We start from the raw sequence: 24040 nt of genomic DNA on the forward strand, positions 1-24040 counted from the left end.
TGCGGTCTAGTACTACAAGCTGAAGTAGGGACAAGTCATCCCAGCCATTACTGCTCCAGCCAGTAGATAAAACCATAATCCCACTGCACTCACTGCAGTTTTCCCAGGACTTAAAAGCTGAAAACCTATAATATATTTATGTTATATAAAATACACACAATGTACAATGCAGCATGCACTTGTATGTAAATAAATAAATAAATAAATAAATGCATATTGCACTTATCTGGATAAGTTTTGACTTATCTAGCTAAGTAGTGGGCTTTGCAGCTACTTAACCAGATAAGTCTTAAAAACGCTACTTATCCTGCTAAATCAGATAGCTGGATAAGTCTTAAATAATGCTACTTATCCAGATAAGTGGCGCACAACTACTATACCCACGTATTTTTACTTCTAACTTTAAAAATATACATGTGGAGATTTTACTGCATTTATTCCCATAAATTCGCTTTTACGGGTGTAAATCAGGAGATTTTCTAACATGCGAGTAGCAATGAAATTACCAGTCTTACCAATTAGTCTACAAATTCGCCCCAGTCCATCTACAGGTCATTGAGACCCTCCTGGCAGTTCAGCTTTAACTCCCCCAATTTCACCCAAGACCTCCACCTAGTCAGTATTTCGCTCTTAAGACGTTTACAATCACTTACTCCAGATAAAGAGCAGGTGTAACGCCATGTACATGCATACATCTCTTATAAAATAGCAACTTACATGCATAATTGTTGCTGCCCTCCCAACACACCATTTTTTTTTTACACACAGATATGCACCTGATCCCAGCAAGGTCATTCTGCCAGCGGTTAATCTATTTACTACTACCTGGGTTAAGGTTTGACTGAAACATTAACCTGTGTTGTTGCTAGTCTGACTAAAGTGACGAGGTCACACCCCATCCCGCAACCCAAGATGCTGGAGATGAGGGTTCATGACATCCAAGGACCTCTGCCTGCATACAAGCCTGCGATACAAGGCTCTCATGCATTCAGCTTGCACCAATTGCATGCCCTTCCTTTGTCAGTGTAATTTGCATAAACAGTTGTATATATTACTCTTTGTCTCATATCGAATCTTGATCAACGAACATCAAAAATTAAAAAAAAATGTTTCAATTTGTATTTCTATAGCTCAAGAGCTCTCCAGTGTGTGCTACGGCTCATTGAAATTGTACAATAAAATTAGGAATTCACTAGAAAAAACAAGATTAGCAAGGCTCAATACAAATTAACCTAACACCACAAATAAAAGTTAATTATGTAAGTCAAAATAACTCCCTCATTAATATCAAATAGACTTTAAATGTCCTAGTGAAAGAGCACCATCGCACAATAATGTGCCCGCTGTATCATGCCAGTTGGGGTATTCACCAAACTACAGCAGGTTTTTGTTTTTTTTTCTTTTTGCCAGTCTTGGCGGCTACTGTAAAGCGTGCACCAACAGTATACCGCCAGCAACAAAAACATCCTAGACGATGGAATCTGTTCTCCCTCTGCCGGACGAGGTGTGATGGAGAAAGAGAAGCGCACCTTGTGTTTCTGACAGGCACATCGGCCCTCCCCCTGCAGTAGACATGACAAAAGTCCATATCCAGTCACTGTCTGGATATCAAAGGTAGCTGGATAAACTTATCTGGATAACTTGGGAGATATATTCAATACTGCAGCAGCATTACTGAACATAGCTGGCTATCAAAGTTAAAATCGCCTGCCTTTATCTGGCTAAGTTTAGGATAGCTCTTTGACTTAGCTGGTTAACTCTGAATACTGGAATTAGCCAGGTAACAACTCCTCCCAGTCTCAGCCTTGGGCCTTGGAACACCCCTAACTTATGCAGCTAGAATTTAGCCAGATAAGTTCCCAAATCTTCATTTAGCAAATCTTCTAAGTTATCCTGCTAAATGCTTCTGAATATGGACCACGACACGTTTACTAGCAAGCGAAACAAACATGGCCTATAAAAAACACAAAGGGAAAACATTCAGCTGATACCACCGTCTCCTTTCTATTTGTAAGTCGTGCTGTATGTAAAGAATCCTAACACCCGAGGGCAATTCCTAAAGCCATCTGTGTGGGTAAACAGTGATCTTCCCAGGTAAACTGGCTGTCGAGAAAATGTTCCTCCCTTGATCCAGCAAACCGTACGCATGGCATTAGCTGCATTTGTGGGGAAGGGGGGAACATTTTTCTAGCAGAATCAGAAAATAAAGCGCGTAAATTGACGTTTCAAATCTATGTGCATTGCTTTCTTTCCAAAGGTGAAAAAGTCCGCCGGTACAAAGAGAAGGCGCACATGTACCGTCCTCTTGAAATCTGGGGCAAAGTCCACAGCTAAAAAGCACGCTTTGGGTTTTGCACAAAAACAGACAGTTTTACAAACTTCCCCCATTAAAATTAGGGAGCAGGGTGGGGGTTCTTTTTTTTTTTTTTTTTTTTAATTGCATTCCAGTATGTTCATCCAATAAAACATGTCACTATAGAAACAAAATATTTTATAATCATTTTCCCTCTGCATCTTCTATGCTGTATTCATTAATCTTACTAACACATCATGTCTACTGCACAGCCAACCCCCAAACACCAAACTGTTCCTCTCTCCCGCCAACCCCTGCAACCTCACCCAACAGAGGAAGATGGGATTCCGATCCTCAGATGTTTTCCTGTTGACGGTTACTGGTAAAGCAAGAAACAAACAGCTAGGAAGAGTCTGCAGTAGCCAAGACATGACAAAAAAAAAAACCACACAGTGGTTGGTCAGGTACACCTGACCCAGCTCGAGCCTCGCTGATGGGATAAATCATCATGTATGTGGCGATTCCTAGTTCTCTTTTATCACAGCCAAATGAAAAAATGCGTCAGGAGAGCTGAAAAGCTGCTTTAAAAGTCATGGAGATACCTGAAAACATAAAGGAGGGGGGGAGCCCCCCCCCACAGAAAAAGTCACGCACAAAACAAAAAAGGTTCACCCCTGAGCATCACTGTCCAGATTCCTTTAACATTTAAGAGCAGCGACGTTGGCCATCTCTGTCTGACGGAAATACGGTAAACAGGGCACGAGCTCAAAAGAATGCACAAACCTGGGGAGCAAAAGCAAACCCCAACAAAACAGCCTGCAGCAGTAAAACAGATTATTCCTGCAACCACACAATTTAGAGAGAATTGGACATCACTGGACAATGAAATCCATTAAGATTCTTCCCACTTTGGTGGGGGTGGGGAGGACTTATCCATCAGGCACTGGTGAGTAATTTGAAAACACACAAGGCAAACAGCAAAACACTGAAATTCCATGAAGCTGCTCTTCCCCGGTCTCTCTTTTTTTTTTTTTGCAGACTCCCAGTAGCAGCCATCAATCGAGACTCTGCGGCAACCTGTTCTCCCACCTCCCAATGTGCACACGTCGGAAGTGACTGGTCTGCGACATCGTCGCACAAGGCGTGAGGCAATCGAATTCCAGTATGTGTGAGGTAGCCCACCCTCCGGTGAATCGAAGAGTAGCTGCTTAAAGAATTTCAGAAAGTTTGGAGTTCCTATTTTATCCATTTGGAAGCATTACTTCTTGATAGCATCACAAAATTAAACTATAAAATTACAGTCAGGCAGCTACTGTAAGTAACATTCTGCAATTACTTTTTTGGTTACTTTAGACCCCTCCTTAACACGAGATAAAAGGATTGCCTCTCTCTTTCTCTCTCTCTACTGGTTGCTCTTTTTGTTCTTGCTTTCTCTAGGCCTCCTTCCTTTCTCTGCACCCCTAACCTTCTCTACACCACGTCCATCCTTCCACATAGCTAAAGACCTTGGAAAGAGAGAGAAAGCAAAGTTGCTTATCTGTGACAAGTGTTCTCTGTAGACGGCAGGACAAATCAGCCACACAAGTAGGTGACGTCATCCAATGACGTCAAGACGAAAAAGCTCCGAGAGCTCAGAAAACCTGTGAGCATTTGTGGGTGTTCCTGCGCAGCCACCACCGCACAAGCCTTCAACTCTAAGGGAAGGAGGGTGGGCTTGTGTGGCTGATTTGTCCTTCTGTCTACGGAGAACACATGTCACAGGTAAGCAATTTTGTTTTCTCCATGGATAATTAAGACAATAATCAGCCACATGTGGTGACTCCCAAGTTGAGAGTCGCACGAACACATTTGTTATGTTCTGATGGTGAACAACATGCAACCCATGTTTGAAAAAGTTGGAGGGAGAGTTGAAGGAATTAAACAAACTTAAGAACTGCTTGGCCAAAACTGCTGTCTTGACTTGAAGCAGTTTCTAGGAAGTAATAAGCACTGAATCTGTGGAGAGAAGCCCTAGTGCCATATTTGCAAATATCTTCTATGGAAGTAGATCAAGAATGAGCTGAGGAAGATGCAGTAGCCCTGACTTGAAGGAAAATTAGTTTCTTACCTGATAATTTTCGTTCCTGTAGTACCACGGATCAGTCCAGACTCCTGGGTTTTGCACCCCCTCTAGCAGACAGAGCATTTATCAAAACAAACTCCGCCTATAAATAGGCTGGTGCCACCTACAGTCCGGCAGTATTACTCAATGTCAAAGCAGAATGGAAATCTCAAAACCATTATAACTATATACAGTAAAAGAAACAAACCGGTCCACTGAACCCTCCCAGGACCTGAACCTTGAGAACCACTTGAGGACAAAATTCAGAACTCTGCCAATCTGAAATAAGATAATGTATAAGAACCGAGCGGACTCTCCCTTTCTCTCATGTCTGAGATGGGTGGGATTCTGGACTGATCCATGGTACTACACAGGAACGAAAATTATCAGGTAAGAAACTAATTTTCCTTTCCCTGTACGTACCCGGATCAGTCCAGACTCCTGGAATGTTCCAGAGCTTCCTTAATTGGGATGGGATCTGGAGAGGCCCGCTCAAAGCACTCCCTCTCCAAATCCTCCCACAACTGGAGTCTGAACATCCAGTCTGTAATGTCTTGCAAAAGTATGCAAGGATTTCCATATAGCCGCCCTGCATATCTCCTGCAGTGATAGCATCTGACACTCTGCCCAAGACGCCACTTGCGAACGAGTAGAGTGGGCACGCAGACTCGTAGGAAGGGATCTACCCCGAAGGAGATAGGCCGAACTAATAGCCTCTTTTAGTCAATAAGCTATAGTAGTTTTGGACACCTGCGGTCCTCCTTTAGGTCCGCTCCACAGCACAAAGAGATGGTCAGACACACAAAACTAATTGGTAACCTCTAGGTAACGCAGCAAAGCTCTGCAAACGTCAAGCTTCCGCAAGTCAGCAGCCAAAGGATCCAAACGGTCTAACTCCGTGAAGGCAGGCAGATCAACCAATTGGTTGACATGAAAAGAGGAAACCACTTTTGGCAAGAAGACAGAACTGTCCTTAAAGAAACTCTTGATTCCGAAATCCGCAAAAAGGGTTCCTTACATGAAAGTGCCTGGAGTTCTGACACCCTATGAGCGGATGTAATGGCCACCAGAAAAATCACCTTCAAGGTAAGAACTTTTAGAGTTGCTCTCTTCAAGGGCTCAAAAGGCGCCGAACAAAGAGCAGTGAGGACTAAATTCAGACTCCATGACGGATAGGGATGCTGAAGTGAAGGACGCAAGTGTTTTGCTCCCTTAAGAAAATGAACTACATCCGGATGTGCGACTAACGCTACGCCCTGGATGGATCCACGCAAACAACCAAGCACCGCCATTTGCACTCTGAGGGAACTACATGACAAACCGTTAAACCAGATTGTAGAAAACAAAGAATATCTGACACCGAAGACCGGGTAGGTGTGACCTTTTGGTCCAGATATCAAGTCTCAAAAACTTTCCATACTCTAACATATGTGAGATTGATAGAAGTCTTACGCGATCGAAGGAGTGTGGCTACTACAGCCGGAGAACAGCCTTTGCGACTTAACCTCTGCCTTTCAAAAGCCATGCCGTTAGACAGAAGCGATAGACTTCTTCCAAACAAACATGCCCTTGATGCAGCAGGTCCAGGAGAACTGGAAACCGCAGCGGGCCCTCCACGGCAAGATTGAGAAGGTCTGTGAACCAGGGACATCTTGGCCATTCTGGAGCTACCAGGATGACCTCCGTTGGATGGATCTCTATCCGCCTGAGCAATTTGCCGATCAATGGCCAAGGCGGAAAGATGTGCAGAAGAACCTCTGTGGGCCAAGGCAGCACTAGGGCATCTACCCCTTCTGCTCCTGTCTCTCCGTCGAGCATAGAACTGTGGAGCTTTGGCATTCTGAAACGTCACCATGAGATCCATGCTGGGCGTGCCCCATACGTCACAAATGAGTTGAAAAACCGCGTCCGTCAAGCCGCACATTTTACTTTAAGAAATTAGCACCTACCCAAAGATAGGCGCTAATTTCTGCCGGCGTCGGGGAAGTGCACAGAAAAGCACCCTCCGACTTAATATCATGGCAATATTAAGTCGGAGGCCTCCAAAGTTAAAAAAAAGTTAAAAATTAAAAAAAAAAAAAATTTAAAATGGGCCCGCAGCTCGTGGGTTGAAAACCGGAAGCTCAATTTTGCCGGCGTCCGGTTTCCGAACCGCGGCTGTCAGTGGGTTTGAGACCCGATGCCAGCAAAATTAAGCATCGGCTGTCAAACCCGCTGACAGCTGCCGCAGGCCCTAATTTAAATAAATTAATTTAGTGAATTGCGCGCACAGGAGAGTGGCTTGTTCGCCCACTCTCCTGCGACTTTTACTGTATCAGCCAGTCTGCGAGCAGAAGTGATTGCCAGGAGGAAAATCACTTTCCATGTTAGATAGCAAAGATCGCAGGAGTGAAGAGGCTCGAATGGTGATTTCATGAGCCGACCCAAAACCAGGTTGAGGTCCCAAGAAGGGGCCAGAGGACGCAGTGGAGGTCTGAGGTGAAGCAAGTCTTTTAGAAATCGTGTGACAAGGGGTTGTACTGATTTAGGGACATCCCCGACCCCTTATGGAAGGCGGCTACCGCACTGACATGCATTCTAATGGAGGAAGTTTTAAGACCTGATTCTGACAAGTGCCAGAGATAGTCTAGAAACTTTGGGATTGGACAGGTAAAGGGGTCAAGGGTCTGGGAAGAGCACCATGATGTGAACCTGTTCCATTTGTAATAGTAAGCTTTTCTCGTGGAAGGCTTCCGTGAAGCAATCAAGACATGGGAAACTGGTTCAGAAAGGTTAAGTGGCTGAAGGATTAACCTTTCAACATCCATGCCATCAGGGACAAGGCTTGAAGATTTGGGTGGCGAAGGCACCCGTCGTTTTGAATGATTAGAAGCGGGTCCGTTCCCAAAGGAATGTGCCTGCGAATGGAGAGATCCTGAAGTATTGGAAACCACACCTGGCGGGGTCATGGTTCCCTTGTCCTGACGTAACTTCACGAGAGTCTTGAAGAGAAGTGGAAGTGGAGGGAATGTGTATAGGAGACCGGTTACCCATGATAGGGAGAACGCGTCTCTTGGTGGATGATGTTAGCTGCGAGTGAGAGAGCAGAAATTGCCTACTTTGCGATTCTGGGGTGATGCAAAGAGGTCTATTTGAGGTTATCCCCATTGTTGGAAGATGGTGCGACTCAACTTGTCTGCCAACACGTTGTCTATTCCGGGCAAGTAGGTGGCCTTGAGGTACATCGAGTGGGAGAGGGCTTCCTGACACAGAAGGTAGGCGCCCGTCCCTCCCTGTTTGTTGATGTACCACATGGCCACCTGGTTGTCTGTCTGGATCAGGATGACCTGATTGGACAGGCGATCCTGAAATACTCAGAGCGTATCGGATTGATTGCAGCTCCAGGAAGTTTATCTGGTGTTTGGCTTCCTCTGGAGACCAAGAACCTTGTGTCTGCAGATCGGCCACATGGGCTCCCCATCTGAAGTTGGAAGCATCGGTGGTGAGAATTATTTGAGGGTCTGGCACCTGAAAGGGCAAGCCCTGTAGAAGATTGGTCTGATTTGTCCACCAGGCGAGAGAGAGACGGAGTGAGTCTGTTACGTGGACAATGGTCGACAGGGGCTGAAGGGATGGAGTCCATTATGACCTTAGAGTCCACTGCATGACTCTTATGGCCAAATGGGCCATTGGAGTGACCTGAACTGAGGACGCCATGTGTCCCAGGAGGATGAGAAAACGATGTGCAGTCGTTGAGTGTTGACATTGCAGCTGATACGCCAGAGATGAGAGTGAGAGCTCGTTGTCGAGGCAGGAAAATCTTTGCTTGCAAGGTGTCCAAGTCTGCTCCAATGAACAATAAGGTTTGAGATGGGACTAAGCAGGATTTGTCGTAATTGATGAGAAATCAGAGTGAAATTAGAGTTTGTATGGTGAGATGTAGGGAGGACAAAGTGGCTTGCTGAGTTGGAGCCCTGATTAACCAATCGTCCAGATAGGGGTAGATGTGAACACCTTGAGTCCTGAGGAAGGCTGCAACCATGACAAGGCATTTTGTGAAGACTCGTGGTGCAGACGCTAGGCCGAATGGAAGCACTCGGTATTGATAGTGCTTGGGGCCTACGAGAAACCTCAGGTATTTGCGATGAGATGGAATTATCGCAATATGAGTGTATGCATCCTGGAGGTCTAGAGAACAGAGCCAGTCTCCTCTTTGTAGAAGAGGAAGAAGCGAGCCCAAGGTTACCATCTTGAATTTTTCTCGCTGGATGTACATGTTTAGGGCTCGTAGATCCAGAATTGGTTGAACTCCTCCTGATTTTTGGGGGATGAGAAAGTACCAGGAATAGAACCAGAGACCTTGCTGAGGGAATGGTACTGGTTCGATTGCTCTGGACTGGAGCAGGAGGGAAACCTCTTGCTCCAGGAGTAATGAATGATCGGATGTTCTCCACGACATGAGAGGTGGGGAATCCGGTGGAATGGAGAGAAAGTTGAGATGGTAGCCCTGAGCAATTATCGCTAGGACCCACTGGTCCGAGGTGATTGAGTACCACCTGTTGTTGAAATGGCACAACCGACCTCCCACTGGTATGTGTGGTAATGGAAACTGGCTGCTGCTCTCTAAGCGAGAGTCAAAAGCCAGAAGCAGGACCCGGCTGGGGGGCTATTTGAGGCTTTTGTTTCCGGGTCTGACAAGACTGTGCTTTGAGAAAAGGTCTTGCAGACCGGCATCTGGCGGGTAGGATGTCTTTGGTCTGAAGAAAGACTTTTTAGAGTCCTTCCGGAAAGGCTGTTTGGAAGGATAGTCTGAAGGTATCAGAAAGAGCTGTCAGAGTCTCATGATGTTCCTTTAATTCAGCCACTGTCTTTTGAATCTGCTCACCAAAAAGATTGTCCCCTACACAGGGGAGGTCAGACAATCTGTCCTGGACTTCAGGTCGAAGGTCCGAAGACTTGAGCCAAGCCCATCGTCTTGCTGAAATGGCAGCTGCAGATACTCTGGTTGCAGTGTCAAAGATGTCAAAACATGATCTGATCTCATATTTGCCTGCCTCAAAACCTTTGTTAACTAGGGTTTGCAGTTGTTGACATGACTGAGGCAGAGTGTCTATCAATTCTTGTATCTGCTTAAAAATGACCCTATTATATTGGGTCATATAAAGCTGATAAGCGGCAATTTGGGAGATCAGCATTGATCCTTGGAAGACTCAGCGACCAATGGCATCTAAAAATGTCTGTTCCTTGCCAGGGGGAAAGGAAGTGTGAGGTTTTGATCTTTTTGCTCTCTTTTGCGCAGATTCAACCACCACAGATTGGTGATACAATTGAGGTTTCTGAAAGCCTGGAGCTGATTGCACCAAATAGGTAGTGTCAGCTTTTCTGTGGACTGGTGCAATGGAGCCAGGATGTTCCCAGTTCTTCTTGAGGAGGTCCAGAAGAACCTGGTGGATAGGGATGGAGGTGATTTCCTTGGGCGCATCCAAGAATTGGAGCAACTCCATCATCTGATATCTGTCGTCCTGTTCAGTCTGTAATTGGAAGGGGACCAATTCAGACATTTCCTTCACAAAATTTATGAAAGAAAGGTCCTCCGGAGAACGCTTTCTGCTCTCAGTGGGTGAAGGAGGTGATGGCAAATCATCATGTCTGGTGAGGAGTCATCAGTCCCGGTATCATAAGGATCAGTACCTGCCCCTCTAGGAACTAGAGGAGGACGGGGTAGATGGATACCTGAAGGTCCCGGTCTAGGCTCCGAAGGCATCGGAGGAATATTCACAGAGGCACTGATGACGGCATCGAAGGACCCGGCGCAGGCATCAAGGGCATCGATGGATGGCCAGATGGTGCTGATGGACGTATCAGCACCGATGGAATCAGTGGCGATGGTTGTATCGGTCTCGATGGCTGAGGCAGAACTTCCGATGGAGGGATGCGGAACGGTGTTTCTCCTCCCGATGACAGAGCAAGCGGGGAGGGCACCGGAGCCATCGGTGACCCGGGGTCCATCGGTGGAAAAGCGGCAATAAGCGCTTCCATCCTGGAAAGCAGCGGTGCCAATGCTGCTGGAATCGGGTAAATGGTCGGTTCCACTATCGGTGCTGGTGTCTGTGCCAGGGAACCTTGGATTTGATGCATCGCCTTGTCGATGGCCTCCTGAACCATCTGGTCCGGTTCTTCTCGGAGACCTGGAGCAAGCAGCCCCAGCTACGGAACAGAAGAAGGAGGCAGAGGCATAGCCGGAGGGACCACCGTTAAAGGCGGAGTCGCGGCTCCCGATACCCTGTCGGGGGAGGGTTGCCTCAGTGACCCGGTCGCCGAAAAGGTCGGTGCCTTTTCTGGACGGGGTTTCTTCGACAGCGGCTCGGATGATGGCGAGGTCGATACTTTCGCTCCCTCGATGGTCCGAGTCTTTTGGTGCTGATGGCGATGTTTCTCTCTACGATCCCCTCAATCCTGAGGGGGAGTAGAGGGTGTCGAAGGCTGAGAAGTCGTCGATACCGGGCGGTCACCGGCCTGTGGTCGATGCTGGCGCGATGTTGACGGTGCCAGTTCTGACGACGTCGATGCAATGGACAGAGTCGGGGTTTGAGCACGGAAGAGAAGTTCCATCTTCTCCATTCTGGCCTTGCGACCTTTTAGTGTCATTAGGGCACATTTGGTGCAGGTCAAGACATCGTGCTCTCATCCAAGACACATTACACAGACTTTATGGGGGGTCTGTAATGGACATGGTGCGAGTACAATCCGGTCACCGACGGAACCCCGACGCCATGGCCATAGAAAAATCGAGCCACGGTACAGTCGACGGCCAGTAGACCGCGAGGGCCAAACTCGACAGTAATAGACTGAAAACGGGTAAAAACTTACCTGAGTTCCGCGGACTGAAAAAAGTTAATGGAGGGACCCCTGTGGGGCAAATTAACTTTTAATAATTCCGTGAGGAAAATTCCTGTCAGGAATCTCTTCAGAGCTCCTTAACCGCGTGGCTACTGCTGCGCGGAAAAAAGAAGAATAAAGAGGGACCCCTGCTGGCTGCAGGGTTAGTGTCATGCTGGGCATGCCCAGTAGGGGCCAGTCAAAGTTCTGGAAACTTTGACAGAATGTGTTCCGTGACTGGGCCCATCCTGTGATGTCACCCATATGTGAGGACTACCATCCTGCTTGTCCTGTGAGAATATTAGATCTTCCATCATCACAGAGATTTGCTTTAGTTGCTCAGAATGATCACCATCAAAGAATATTTCCAATGAGAATATGTTCCCAACATCCTTCTCAGTAAAGACCAAACCAAAGAATTCATTCAGTTTTTCTGCTATTTTCTTTTCTTCCCTAAACACCCTTTCACTTTTTGGTCATCTAGCAGCCCAGCTGACTCCCTCACAGGCAGTTTGCTTTCAATGACCTTGAAAATGTTTTTACTGGTTATTACCTTTCTGATAAGCTTCTTCTCAAATTTCTATTGGCCTGTCTAACTATTGTTTTACATCTAGTTTGCCAATACTTAAGCTTTTGCGTATTTTCCTCATTAGGGTCTACTTTCTATTTTTTTGAAAGATGCCCTTTTTGTTTTAACTATTTCTCATCTCACCATTAAACCATGCTGGCAGTTGTTTGGTCTTCCTTCAACCTCTTTTATTGCAAGGAATACATTTTATCTGGACTTCTAAGATGGTATTTTTAAACACTGTCCATGCTTCATGCAAATGTTAAACTTTTAACAACAGGTCCTTTTAGGTTTTTTTTCTAATTAATTTTCTCATTCCATCATAGTTTCTCTTTTTAAAGTTGTATGCTGCTGCAGTAGTTTAACTTAATGTCCTTTTATCAGTGATTATGTCAAATTTGATTTCATTACAACTGTGCTGGTGAAGTCTCCAAGCTGAAGGCTCTTTTCTATATGCCAATGTGTTGTTGGAGCTAATGGGGCCTGTTCTAGCTCCTGAATGCTTGGGCACTAAAGAGCAGATTTCTACTCCCGCTTTACTGGAGGGGAATGGAAATTCAAGTCACTCCTCTGGTACTCTGAGGACAGAGAGAGATTTTTCTGTCTTGGTGCTGTCGGATGATATCACCCACTTGTGTGGCCCATTACTGTTCTGCTTGTCCACAGATAACTCCCTGCTGCTTCTGTTCTCTCCTCCTTATATCCCAGCTGTCTCCTCCCTCTCATCTGAACTCAGTGTGTCACTTCCCATTACCCCATACCACTCGCTACTCACATCATTTTCATAACTAACCCTTCCACTTCAGTAATCACATCCTACCATATTCACGTCTGGGGACTACTCCAGGATTACGTGTGTCCAAAGGCTTCCCCTTCCATGTTCATATTTGATCCTGGAGATCATTTCAAAACTCATTTCACATACACAGTGAAGAGGGAAGATCACCTCCCTGGATGGGATTGGTCATTCCAAGATTAAAGAGGCACTTGATTACTAGCAGCAAGTCTAAAGCAAATGTGCATACACTAACTGCAAAGCACGAACAAGGCGCTAATTACTCAAAAAATGTCATCCAGTATCTAAGACCTCTGCTATTTGCTGTGTGAAATTTCTGAACATCACCCAGTGAATATGAAAATTGCCCAGTGCATGGTGGATAAGGATATTTGTATGGTGGACTCAAGACAATGGAAACACGTACTGCAAGCTGAATGTTGGACATGGATACTCCTTGGTCAGGGTCATTCATTTTCGGCATAATCCAGTGTTTACTCACACAAATCCCAGTTATTACAAACACTATTATTTGTTTTGTGTTTCCTTACTGATTTTCACTCTAATTTTGAAATATCCCCAACGTGCAGAAATTTTGTTTTGGTCCTGATGAAGTTGTAGTAGTCCTAGACTCCCCTCCACCCAGTACTAAGTCGTCCACCCACAAACCCCAATACAATCTCCTATTTCCTTTTCCCATCCCACCCTCAATGGTGACACAGGAGGAGAAGCTAAGTGGTGCTTCATGTGTCTGGTCACCAACACTGACAGTTATCCAAAAAATCAAAGTGTCAGTATTTGCTTTCATTTTCTCCAGTTTCCTTGGCTCTCTTATAAAGAACAGCAATAAATTCCCAGGACAAAAAAAAGTAAAATAAAAGCCGAAAATGAAGAACCTTGTGTACGGTGGGGATATGGACATTACACGGGGGGATATGGAGAGCACACAGTGCACGGTGGCTTCCTTCTAAGCAGATGAAAAAAGATTTAAAATGCAAAACGGCAACATATTGGGTCATCAGGTCCCCAAAACAGCAGCAGCAATGCAGAAACAAAAGCAAAACCCAACATAAAAGAGATTTTGAAATTAAAAGGTGCAACTTACAGGAAGCCAAATTTTTTCCGTGGCCACTGAACTTACGCGAATCAAATTTCCAGGCTACAGTTACCCCCCCGATCTCCGAGTCGCTGAAGCGCATGAGAAAGGTGCCATCCGGCTTGCTAGCCAGCCAGTCATGGGCTTGCTGTTTATTCACAAATCCGTGAATCGCCCTGCATCAGAAAGGAGGCTGCTGTGAAAACAAAACTTGTGGAACGAGGGGCATCCAGACACAGAAACAAAAGAAACCTCAGGCGGGCAAGGGTGGTTGGTGCCTCCCCACCAAGGGATACCCAAGATGGGGCACGGGTACGAGCTCAATGAATAGTCACCCGGCTCTCAGGAAGGCAGCTAGAGGAATGATAAAAAAAAAAAAGCAGCTGTGCTTCCTAATCGGGGCCCACAACTGAAATCCGACCACCAGGAGAACACCTCACCATAAAAATGTAATAAACATGGGAGGCAAGGAAGGGACTTGGCAGACCCCTGTTCACCCTCCCTTTTCTGCTAGTGATCATGGCCAGTACCACACGCACAAACTGCTCCCAATGTTCAAATTTCTAGCGCCAGGTTCCTGTGCTGGGAAGTAGATGTGGGTGCAATGGCAGATGCTCAACCCCGTGCATCGATGGATAAACTAAGTATGTATGAGGGGGAAGGAGGTGGAATTTGCCCTCAGTCGCCAACAGGAGGGTGGAGGGAGGAGAAAGACGTGGGCATTAGATGTGGTTTGCAAGATTATGTGGAGACAGCCATCCTTCCAAAAAGGAGAAGAGGGAGGCAAAGCAAGTCACTCACAGTTATTTTTAGCTCCAGCAAATTACATTTTATCAGTCGATTAAAAATGTATATAACTTGGGACCATGTTTGAAAAAGCAGTCTCTAAAGACTTCCCCCACCTGCTGCAGTAAAGGTCATCACCTCTCCCCCCCATCCCCTCACCGCACATTTTTATTTTACTGCAAGCAAGGAGCACTGCCCTCATGCGCTGTGGCACTGATGTACAGTGCTGAGTAAACAGATAGCTCCTTTCTGCCACACAAAATAAATAGGGAAGTTTCTTACCCATCATTCCAGTGGGGCTTCAGATGCTTTTTCAACACTTCCATGACCCCATCAAACCACTGCCAAAACGTGTAATTCCACCCGGGCAGGTTTTCCTGTTCAGGCAAAACAAACAGGAGGACACACGTGATTCTCTCCTCTCGCATCAGGATTTCTTTGCCCAGAATAAATCATCTTTTGGGTGAAAGGTGAATATACAACAAATAGCGTTATGTTGGTATAAATACAGAAGGGCGACCTCTAGAGTGGGTGCTGGGGAGGGAGAGATGGAGAGCAGCATCCCAGATACACCCGGAAGGACGAGTATAGCATGAACCAACTTAAAAAGACGATCTTAGGGAGGGGTCCAAAGCATGAAGATAAGACACCAAAAGCTGAAGCAAGATCTCTGGGGAGAACTGGGTCTGTGCAGAGATAGGGGATCGGATGCCTTAAAAAAACCCGTCAAGAACATGTACATCTTTCATTCCAAACCAAGGCAAAAATACATTTGCTCGAGAGGGAGAAGAAAAAGAAATGAAAGAACTACCAGATTTAAGACCAAGAGGGTCTGTGTGTAGCCATGTTGGGAGGGGGGGCTGGAGGCTAAGCTATCCCGGCTCCTCCTTACCCGGTTGAACTGGGACCAGGACACGGTCATGCTCATGAAGTCCTCCTTCTGGGTGCTGGTGCTGTTGAAGAGCTTCTGTGCCAGGAACAGCAGGTTATCCTCGGACAGACCTCGGTTGCTTTGTACCTCCGCTTTGAACTTCATGTTCAGGGCTTCGCAGAGCTGCGGCCAAAGAACTTTGTCAGGGACCACAAAGGGAACCCGTCCCTAGAGGAGGAGGGGAAAAAAAAAAAAAAAAGTAAATCCAGCAAGAAATCACAAAAAAAAAGCCCTTTGGAGACGGACGCTCCTCCAGTTGTGGTGGAATCAGACTCAAAGAACTGCTTCATAAAGGGAACCTGACGTGAGTTGAAACTGACAGACAAATGTTCCCCACTTCTTGCGTAGTACAGCCTCCCAGTGGAAGTTGTAGACAAAAAAAAAAAAAAAGTGTCTGAATTCAAGAAAGCAGGGGATAAATACAGGGGATCTCTAAGGAAGTGATGCTAAATTAATTGGGTGGATGGGCAGACTGGATGGGTCCTACGGTCTTTTTCTGCTGTCATGTTTCTCTGTCTCCCCAATCCCCATCAAGTAAAGTGACAGGTTTAAGTGCATTACAGAAACAGAATAGGATGGTAGGACGACCATAAGGCACATCGAATCTTCTCAGTTTCATTCCTGACCCCAGTTAATCTGGCTTTCCCCTCTGCCTCTCTCCCAAGTTTCTTTGTAACAGTATGGCAGGCACTGCTAGCAGTGTACTTCTGAGTTTTTCCTCTGCAGTATTTTCTGGCTCTTTAAAATTTATCTTTTTATTATTAAATATATAAATACCTTTCTGCACTGGAATAACGTTTGCCTGCAACTTACAACTGCACCTGGCTAGCCCCCTGCATTGCCTCGGCTTATTCCCTTTCTTCTGATCAGGAAACTGTTTTTCCCTGCTTGACCCTTCATGGGACGCTGCTCCGGTTGACAACCCCATTCAATCTCCTGGCTCATCAGCCCGGGGCTGGTTGAATGCAGCCAAATTCCAAGTGGCTGGCATCTCACCCAGTCCTAGTGAGGGAATTTGGTTTGATACCTAGAATTAAGCCTTCGGGTACTATAAAAACATGCACCATCTTGACGAACGTCAACTTTCCCAATCCCCCCACCCCCTCTCCCCGAGAAATAAAATGCTACACTTCAGAGCTCTCCTAGATAAATCTGTTAAATGTGCCCACTTATGGATCTGGAGACCCCCCCGCATCCTTGGGGAGTTTATTAAAATGGATGCAACCAACCTGATTTTTTATGAATGTCCTTAGGGATTTTTAAACAGATTATAAATAAAGAAACCAAAAACCACTGTGGCCAGCCACAAGCAGGAGGAGTGCTTCCACTTACCGGTTCAGCAAATGCATTGTCCCACAAAACCGTGGCTGTGGCGTTGTTATCCTGACTCCCGTGAACAATCACCACCACCGGCAGAGACAAAGTCTGAAGGAAAGGAAATTCAAAAGGGCGAGGATAAATGGGCAAAGAAGGTCTGAAGTGGGGAAAAGGCACTTACGGCACACACGGAAGGAGAGACCACACACTGGATAAACTAGAAAAGACTTCCCGAAACACACAAAATACGGCGAAAAACTAGGGGTAAGTATATTAGTCAATTTCAATAGTCCTTAGCTTATTAATTAAAAGTATTCTTTTATTCCCATCTTAATAATCATATTATACAAATTTGGCAAACATATCATATATTCCCATTTGATGCATGTAAGTGATGTGTGAGGAAGTACTTCATGTAGATGTGTGTGTATGAATATATTTTTTGGGTGGGATTTATTAATGTAAGAGGAGTTTGGAATATGTCTCCGAGTAAAAACATTTGAAAAATGTAATATATGTTACATGCTTGCCGATTTGTATTCAAATTTTGTTCATACCATATAATGTGCATTGAGATGTGAATAAAAGAATACTTTTAATTAATAAGCTAAGAACTACTGAAATTGACTAATATACTCACCCCTAGTTTTTCACCACGCATGGAAGGGGGCCAGTAAAGGACTGGGCTCATGGATTACTCCAGTCCTCCTACCAGGTTCAGATGGACAACCCAAGGCAGGGCTTCCTCTAAGCACCTGCTTCTTGCCACTGTAGGAGACGGAGCGCTGGATTAAGTAACCGTTTGGTACCATCTGCTTCTGGCTACACTCATGTTACTTGGGGATCCTGAACAGAACTAGTTTTCTGGGCCATCCACTCTGAATATTTATCTAATGCGCACACTGCAAGAAAGGAATTTCGGTTCTTACCTGCTAATTTTCCTTCCTGTAGTATCACAGATCAATCCAGACTCCTGGGTTTTGCCTCCCTTCCAGTGGGTGGAGACAGAGAAAGCTTTACTGACACTGGCATATAACCTAGTGTGGCACCTGCAGTTCCTTAGTATTGATCTGTACCCAAGCCAAGATATAGGCCACAATAAATATAATACTATTGATCACAACTCCCATTAATGAGCTGGAGGAAAAACGAATGGAACCTGAGTAATTCTTCAGAATATTTATAACAGCATAAGTGGACTCTCCCTCACAAAGAGGGTGGGACTCTGGAGTGATCTGTGGTATTCCAGGAATTAAAATTAGCAGGTAAGAACCGATTTTCATTTCCTGTTCATACCCAGATCAGTTCAGACTCCTGGGATGTACCAAAGCTTCCCTAAATAGGGTGGGACTGCGAGAGTCCCGCTCGAAGTATACTCTCGTCAAAGCCCATGGCCTCCGGAGCCTGGATATCCAAACGATAAAGTCTGGCAAAAGTGTGCAATGACTTCTAAGTAGCCGCACAACAAATCTCCTGCGTCGACAACTGCTGACATTCGGCCCAAGAAGCTGCCTGCGACAACCCTTCTTGAAATGTATGCCAAGCCTATAGCTTCCTTCAGTCACCGCGCAATAGTGGACTTGGAAGCTTTATGCCCCTTTTTTGCACCACTCCATAGCACAAACAGATGATCGGATGCCCTGATTTTAAGATACTGCAGTAACACCTGCTTTGAGTCCAAAAACCTCAAATCCCTAGCATGCGGCTCTGATGTGTTCAGATTGGAAAAGCTGGAAGCTCCACCGACTGACTCGAGTGAACAGTTGACACCACCTTCGGCAGAAAGGAGGGTACTTACCTACTACCTAATGAAACCCCGGAGTCTGGGATCTTGAAAAATGGATCCCTATATGACAAAGCCTGGAGGTCCGAAATCCTACAGGCAGAACAGATTGTCACTAGAAAGACAACCTTTAAGGTGAGATCCTTCATAGTTGCTCTCCTTAAGGGCTTAAACAGAGCTGCACACATCCCCCCAAGGACCAAATTTAGGTTAGAGGAAGGACATAACTTGTACACTGGAAGACAAAAATGATTCGCCGCCCCCCCCAGAGAAAATGCACCACCATCCAGATATGCGGCCAGGGAAACTTCATGCACCTTGCCTCAAAGGCACTTTGAGGGAGTTAAAGGCCAAGCCTTTCACCAATCCTCTCTGCAAGAAGGTTAAAATGTGCACCCTAAATGCCTGAGTGGGCTTCACTCTCTGATCTACACACCAAGACTTGAAAACTCTCCAGATCCTCACATAAGCCAAGGCTTTCTAGCCTGCAGCAGAGTGGAAATCTTTTCCCTCTTAAGCGCTTCCTTTCAAAAGCCAAGCTGTGAGACAAAAGCGAGCTGCTTATTTAAAAAAATATGGCACCCTGGTGAAGAAGCTTCGGCAGATAACTGAGCCACAACTGCCCGTCCACCACCAGACTGACTAGATCTGCGAACCGTCGCCACAGTCACCAATCTGGCTCCACCAGAATCATCTCGCCTAGATGATTTTTTTTTTTATCTGCCGTAACACTTTGCCCACCAGTGGCCATGGGGGAACAATATTGATTGGGTAAATGTAACATCAGGACTTGCTAGAGACATAAAGTTCCTGGATGTAATAAATGACTGCTTCATGGAACAATTGGTTAAGGAACCAACAAGAGAGGGAGCTATTTTAGATTTAATTCTTAGTGGAACGCAAGATTTGGTGAGAGAAGTAACGGTGGTGGGGCCACTTGGCAACAGTGATCATAACATGATCAAATTTAAACTAATAACTGGAAGGGGGACAATAAGTAAATCTGCAGCTCTAACACTAAACTTTCAAAAGGGAAACTTTGATAAAATGAGGAAAATAGAAAAAAACTGAAAGGTGCAGCTGCAAAGGTTAAAAGTGTTCAACAGGCATGGACATTGTTTAAAAATACAATCCTAGAGGCGCAGTCCATATGTATTCCACACATTAAGAAAGGTGGAAGGAAGGCAAAATGATTACCTTCATAGTTAAAAGGTGAGGTGAAAGAGGCTATTTTATCCAAAAAAAACATCCTTCAAAAATTGGAAGAAGGATCCATCTGAAGAAAATAGGATAAAACATAAGCATTGTCAAGCTAAGTGTAAAACATTGATAAGACAGGCGAAGAGAGAATTTGAAATGAAGTTGGCCATAGAGGCAAAAACTCATAACAAAAACCTTTTTAAATATATCCGAAGCAAGAAACCTGTGAGAGAGTCGGTTGGACCATTAGATGACCGAGGGGTTAAAGGGGCTCTTAGGGAAGATAAGGCCATTGCAGAAAGACTAAATTAATTCTTTGCTTCCGTGTTTGCTAATGAGGATGTTGGGGAGATACCAATTCCTGAGATGGGTTTCAGGGGTGATGAGTCAGAAAAACTGAACAAAATCACAGTGAACCTGGAAGATGTAGTAGGCCAGATTGACAAACTAAAGAGTGGCAAATCACCTGGACCGGATGGCATGCATCCTAGGGTACTGAAGGAACTAAAAAATGAAATTTTGGACCTATTAGTAAAAATTTGTAACCTATCATTAAATCATCCATTGTACCTGAAGACTGGAGGGTGGCCAATGTAACCCCAATATTTAAAAAAGGCACCAGGGGAGATCCGGGTAACTATAGACCAGTGAGCCTGACTTCAGTGCCGGGAAAAATAGTGGAAACTATTCTCAAGATCAAAATCGTAGAGCATATAGAAAGACATGGTTTAATGGAACACAGTCAACATGGATTTACCCAAGGGAAGTCTTGCCTAACAAATCTGCTTCATTTTTTTGAAGGGGTTAATAAACATGTGGATAAAGGTGAACCGGTAGATGTAGTGTATTTGGATTTTCAGAAGGCGTTTGACAAAGACCCTCATGAGAGGCTTCTAAGAAAACTAAAAAGTCATGGGATAGGAGGCGATGTCCTTTCGTGGATTACAAACTGGTTAAAAGACAGGAAACAGAGAGTAGAATTAAATGGACAATTTTCTCAGTGGAAAAGGGTAAATAGTGGAGTGCCTCAGTGATCTGTACTTGGATCGGTGCTTTTCAATATATATATAAATGATCTGGAAAGGAATACGACGAGTGAGGTTATCAAATTTGCAGATGATACAAAATTATTCAGAGTAGTTAAATCATAAGCGGATTGTGATACATTACAGGAGGACCTTGCAAGACTGGAAGATTGGGCATCCAAATGGCTAATGAAATTTAATGTGGACAAGTGCAAGGTGTTGCATTATAGGGAAAAATAACCCTTGCTGTAGTTACACGATGTTAGGTTCCATATTAGGAGCTACCACCCAGGAAAAAGATCTAGGCATCGTAGTGGATAATACTTTAAAATAGTCGGCTCAGTGTGCTGCAGCAGTCAAAAAAGCAAACAGAATGTTTGCTTTTTTGTTTGTTTTGTTTGTTTTGTTTTTTTGTTTTTGTTTTGTTTTTGTTTTGTTTGTTTGTTTTGTTTGCTTTTTTGTTTGCTATACTAATCCTCCTCGACTTCTCGGCGGCCTTCGACACTGTCAACCACTCCCTCCTTCTAAAACAACTGGCAAACATTGGTTTAACAGGTGCCACATTAAACTGGTTCAAAACATTTCTAGGAAACAGAGGATATAGAGTCAAAATTCACAACAAAGAATCCCAATACCACCCATCTAATAGAGGGGTGCCGCAAGGTTCATCACTTTCACCCACACTCTTCAATGTCTACCTGCTACCACTATGTCAATTACTTACAAAATTAAGCCTGAAACACTTCCTTTTCGCAGACGACGTACAGATCGTGATCCCCATAAAAGAATCAATCTCAAAAACAATGGAATACTGGGACACTTGCTTATTAGAAATTAAACTTCTCCTCAACAGTCTAAATCTTGTGCTCAATGCTTCGAAAACAGAATTCCTGTTCATATCACCGGAAAACAATAACATACTTCTAAAACCACCCACACTCCTTCAAACAGCCCATGTAAGAGATCTAGGAGCCATACTAGACAATCGTCTCAACCTCAAACCATTCATTAATCAAACCACAAAGGATTGCTTCTACAAATTGCATATTCTGAAAAGAATTAAACCACTCTTCCACGCTCAGGACTTTAGAACAATCTTGCAAGCTATAATCTTTTCCAAACTAGATTATTGCAACTCGTTACTACTAGGCCTCCCAGCCTCTTATACTAAACCTCTACAAATGGTTCAGAACTCTGCAGCCAGAGTCCTTACAAATTCCAGGAAAATCGACCACATTTCCCCTATCCTCAAAAACCTCCATTGGCTACCAATCCATTATAGAATCATGTACAAAACCATCAACATCATTTACAAAACTATCAACCAACACACGCAAATCGACCTACAAATACCACTTAAAAAATACACTTCCGTCAGACCCATCAGGGAATACTACAAAGAGTCTCTCCAAATTCCAAAGGCCAAAACCTTCCAACATAAATCCTTGAGTCTCAGAGCCTTCTCTTCAGCAGGTCCAGCTCTCTGGAACTCTATCCCACCAGACTTAAGACAGGAGCCATGCTCTCTAACATTTAGGAAAAGACTAAAAACTTGGCTTTTCAAAAAAGCATTTCCAAGCCCTGAATAAAACCTTCACGCAACAGCACAACTGGATCTAAATTCTGTGTTATATTTATTCATATTCTCTGTCATACTTAGCCTTCTAGATACATAGGTTCCATCTCACTGTGATATACCGCCACATTTATTCGCATAGTCTTATTTACTCATCTTGTTACTCTTCTACATTAATTGGCTGAAATGTAAATATTGCTCTGTTCCTTTATCTCCCCTCTTCCAGTTCCAAGTTAATTTTCCCTGTTTTTTGTAACTTTCTCACATCCTTTTCTGATTCCCTGTATTTAAAGTTCAAGGTTTTTATTGAGAATATTGTTATTACGCTACGTTATGCCTTTCACACTTTGTTAATTGTAAACCGGGTTGATGTGATGCCTGTCATGAAACTCGGTATAACAAAAACAATAAATAATAAATAAAATAATAATGTTCGGAATTAAGAAGGGAATGGTTAATAAAATGGAAAATGACATAAATGCCTCTATATCGCTCCATGGTGAGACCGCACCTTGAATACTGTGTACAATTCTGGTTGCCGCATCTCAAAAAAGATATAGTTGCGATGGAGAAGGTACAGAGAAGGGCAACCAAAATGATAAAGGGGATGGAACAGCTCCTCTATGAGGAAAGGCTGAAGAGGTTAGGGCTGTTCAGCTTGGAGAAGAGATGGCTGAGGGGGGATAAGATAGAGGTCTTCAAGATCATGAGAGGTCTTGAACGAGTAGATGTGAATCGGTTATTTACACTTTCGAATAATACAAGGACTTAGGGGTATTCCATGAAGTTAGCAAGTAACATTTAAGACTAATCGGAGAAAATTCTTTTTCACTCAACGCACAATAAAGCTCTGGAATGTGTTGCCAGAGGATGTGGTTAGTGCAGTTAATGTAGCTGGGTTCAAAAAAGGTTTGGATAAGTTCTTGGAGGAGAAGTCCATTAATGGCTATTAATCAAGTTTACTTAGGGAATAGCTACTGCTATTAATTGCATGAGTAGCATGGGATCTTCTTAGTGTTTGGGTAATTGCCAGGTTCTTGTGGCCTGGTTTGGCCTCTGTTGGAAACAGGATGCTGGGCTTGATGGACCCTTGGTCTGACCCAGTATGGCATGTTCTTATGTTCTTAATGAAGAACTCCCTGAGGCTCAGAAGAACCAGGGCACTGACCCCGTCGGCTCCATGGTCCTGTTAGTCTGCTGTCTGGTGGGAGGAGCAATCAGATAGGAGTTAGCAATCTATTAGGAGTTAGACTGTGGAGTAGCAATCTGATGTAGATATGATGCCTGATGGGCGGAGCAATCAGATAGTAGTAGCAATCTGTTATTAATGGCTCCTAAAGGAGGAGGAGTCAGCAATCTTGTAGTGTCTCAGATATCGTCTTGCTAAGGAGTAGCAATCTGTAATGAATCTGATATAGTTGTGGGTGGATCCCTGGGCCGGTGGCAAATGACCACGCCCCCAGGAGGATATCCCGAGAGGATCCACCGGCTAGGCTTGAGTATGGAGACAGACACACATTAGTTCTTTTATTAAACAGGTTTTTGAAACCACCAGAGGTGGCAGTAGTGAGCTGATATGCCCGGCAGGGCTGTAGTCCCTCAGGTACTGGAACAGCGATCCAGGATGGCTGAGCTGTTGAGAAACTGTAGAAAATTGAGTAGGCAGAGTTCATGAACAGAACTAGATGACAAAACTCACATAAGGTCTCAAGGAGCTCAGGAGCTGGAAAG

At 44.6% G+C, this 24040-nt stretch overlaps 1 protein-coding gene across 4 annotated transcripts in view; it reads right to left on the reverse strand.

Moving 5' to 3' along the window:
* Positions 1–24040, reverse strand: part of LOC115073684 (signal transducer and activator of transcription 5B) — a 226170-nt gene that overhangs the window by 6382 nt on the left and 195748 nt on the right. For 3 of the 4 annotated variants that reach the window (XM_029572300.1, XM_029572298.1, XM_029572299.1), the window contains 4 exons: positions 16741–16833; positions 15370–15576; positions 14760–14854; positions 13701–13867 (listed from right to left, as the gene is read on the reverse strand). In XM_029572300.1, coding sequence (XP_029428160.1) covers positions 13701–13867; positions 14760–14854; positions 15370–15576; positions 16741–16833 — 562 coding nt within the window. The remainder of the gene's footprint in view (positions 1–13700; positions 13868–14759; positions 14855–15369; positions 15577–16740; positions 16834–24040) is intronic. The other variant, XM_029572301.1, reaches the window with a different exon arrangement.

Source organism: Rhinatrema bivittatum, chromosome 12 (assembly GCF_901001135.1).
Source record: "Rhinatrema bivittatum chromosome 12, aRhiBiv1.1, whole genome shotgun sequence".
NCBI lineage: Eukaryota > Metazoa > Chordata > Amphibia > Gymnophiona > Rhinatrematidae > Rhinatrema > Rhinatrema bivittatum.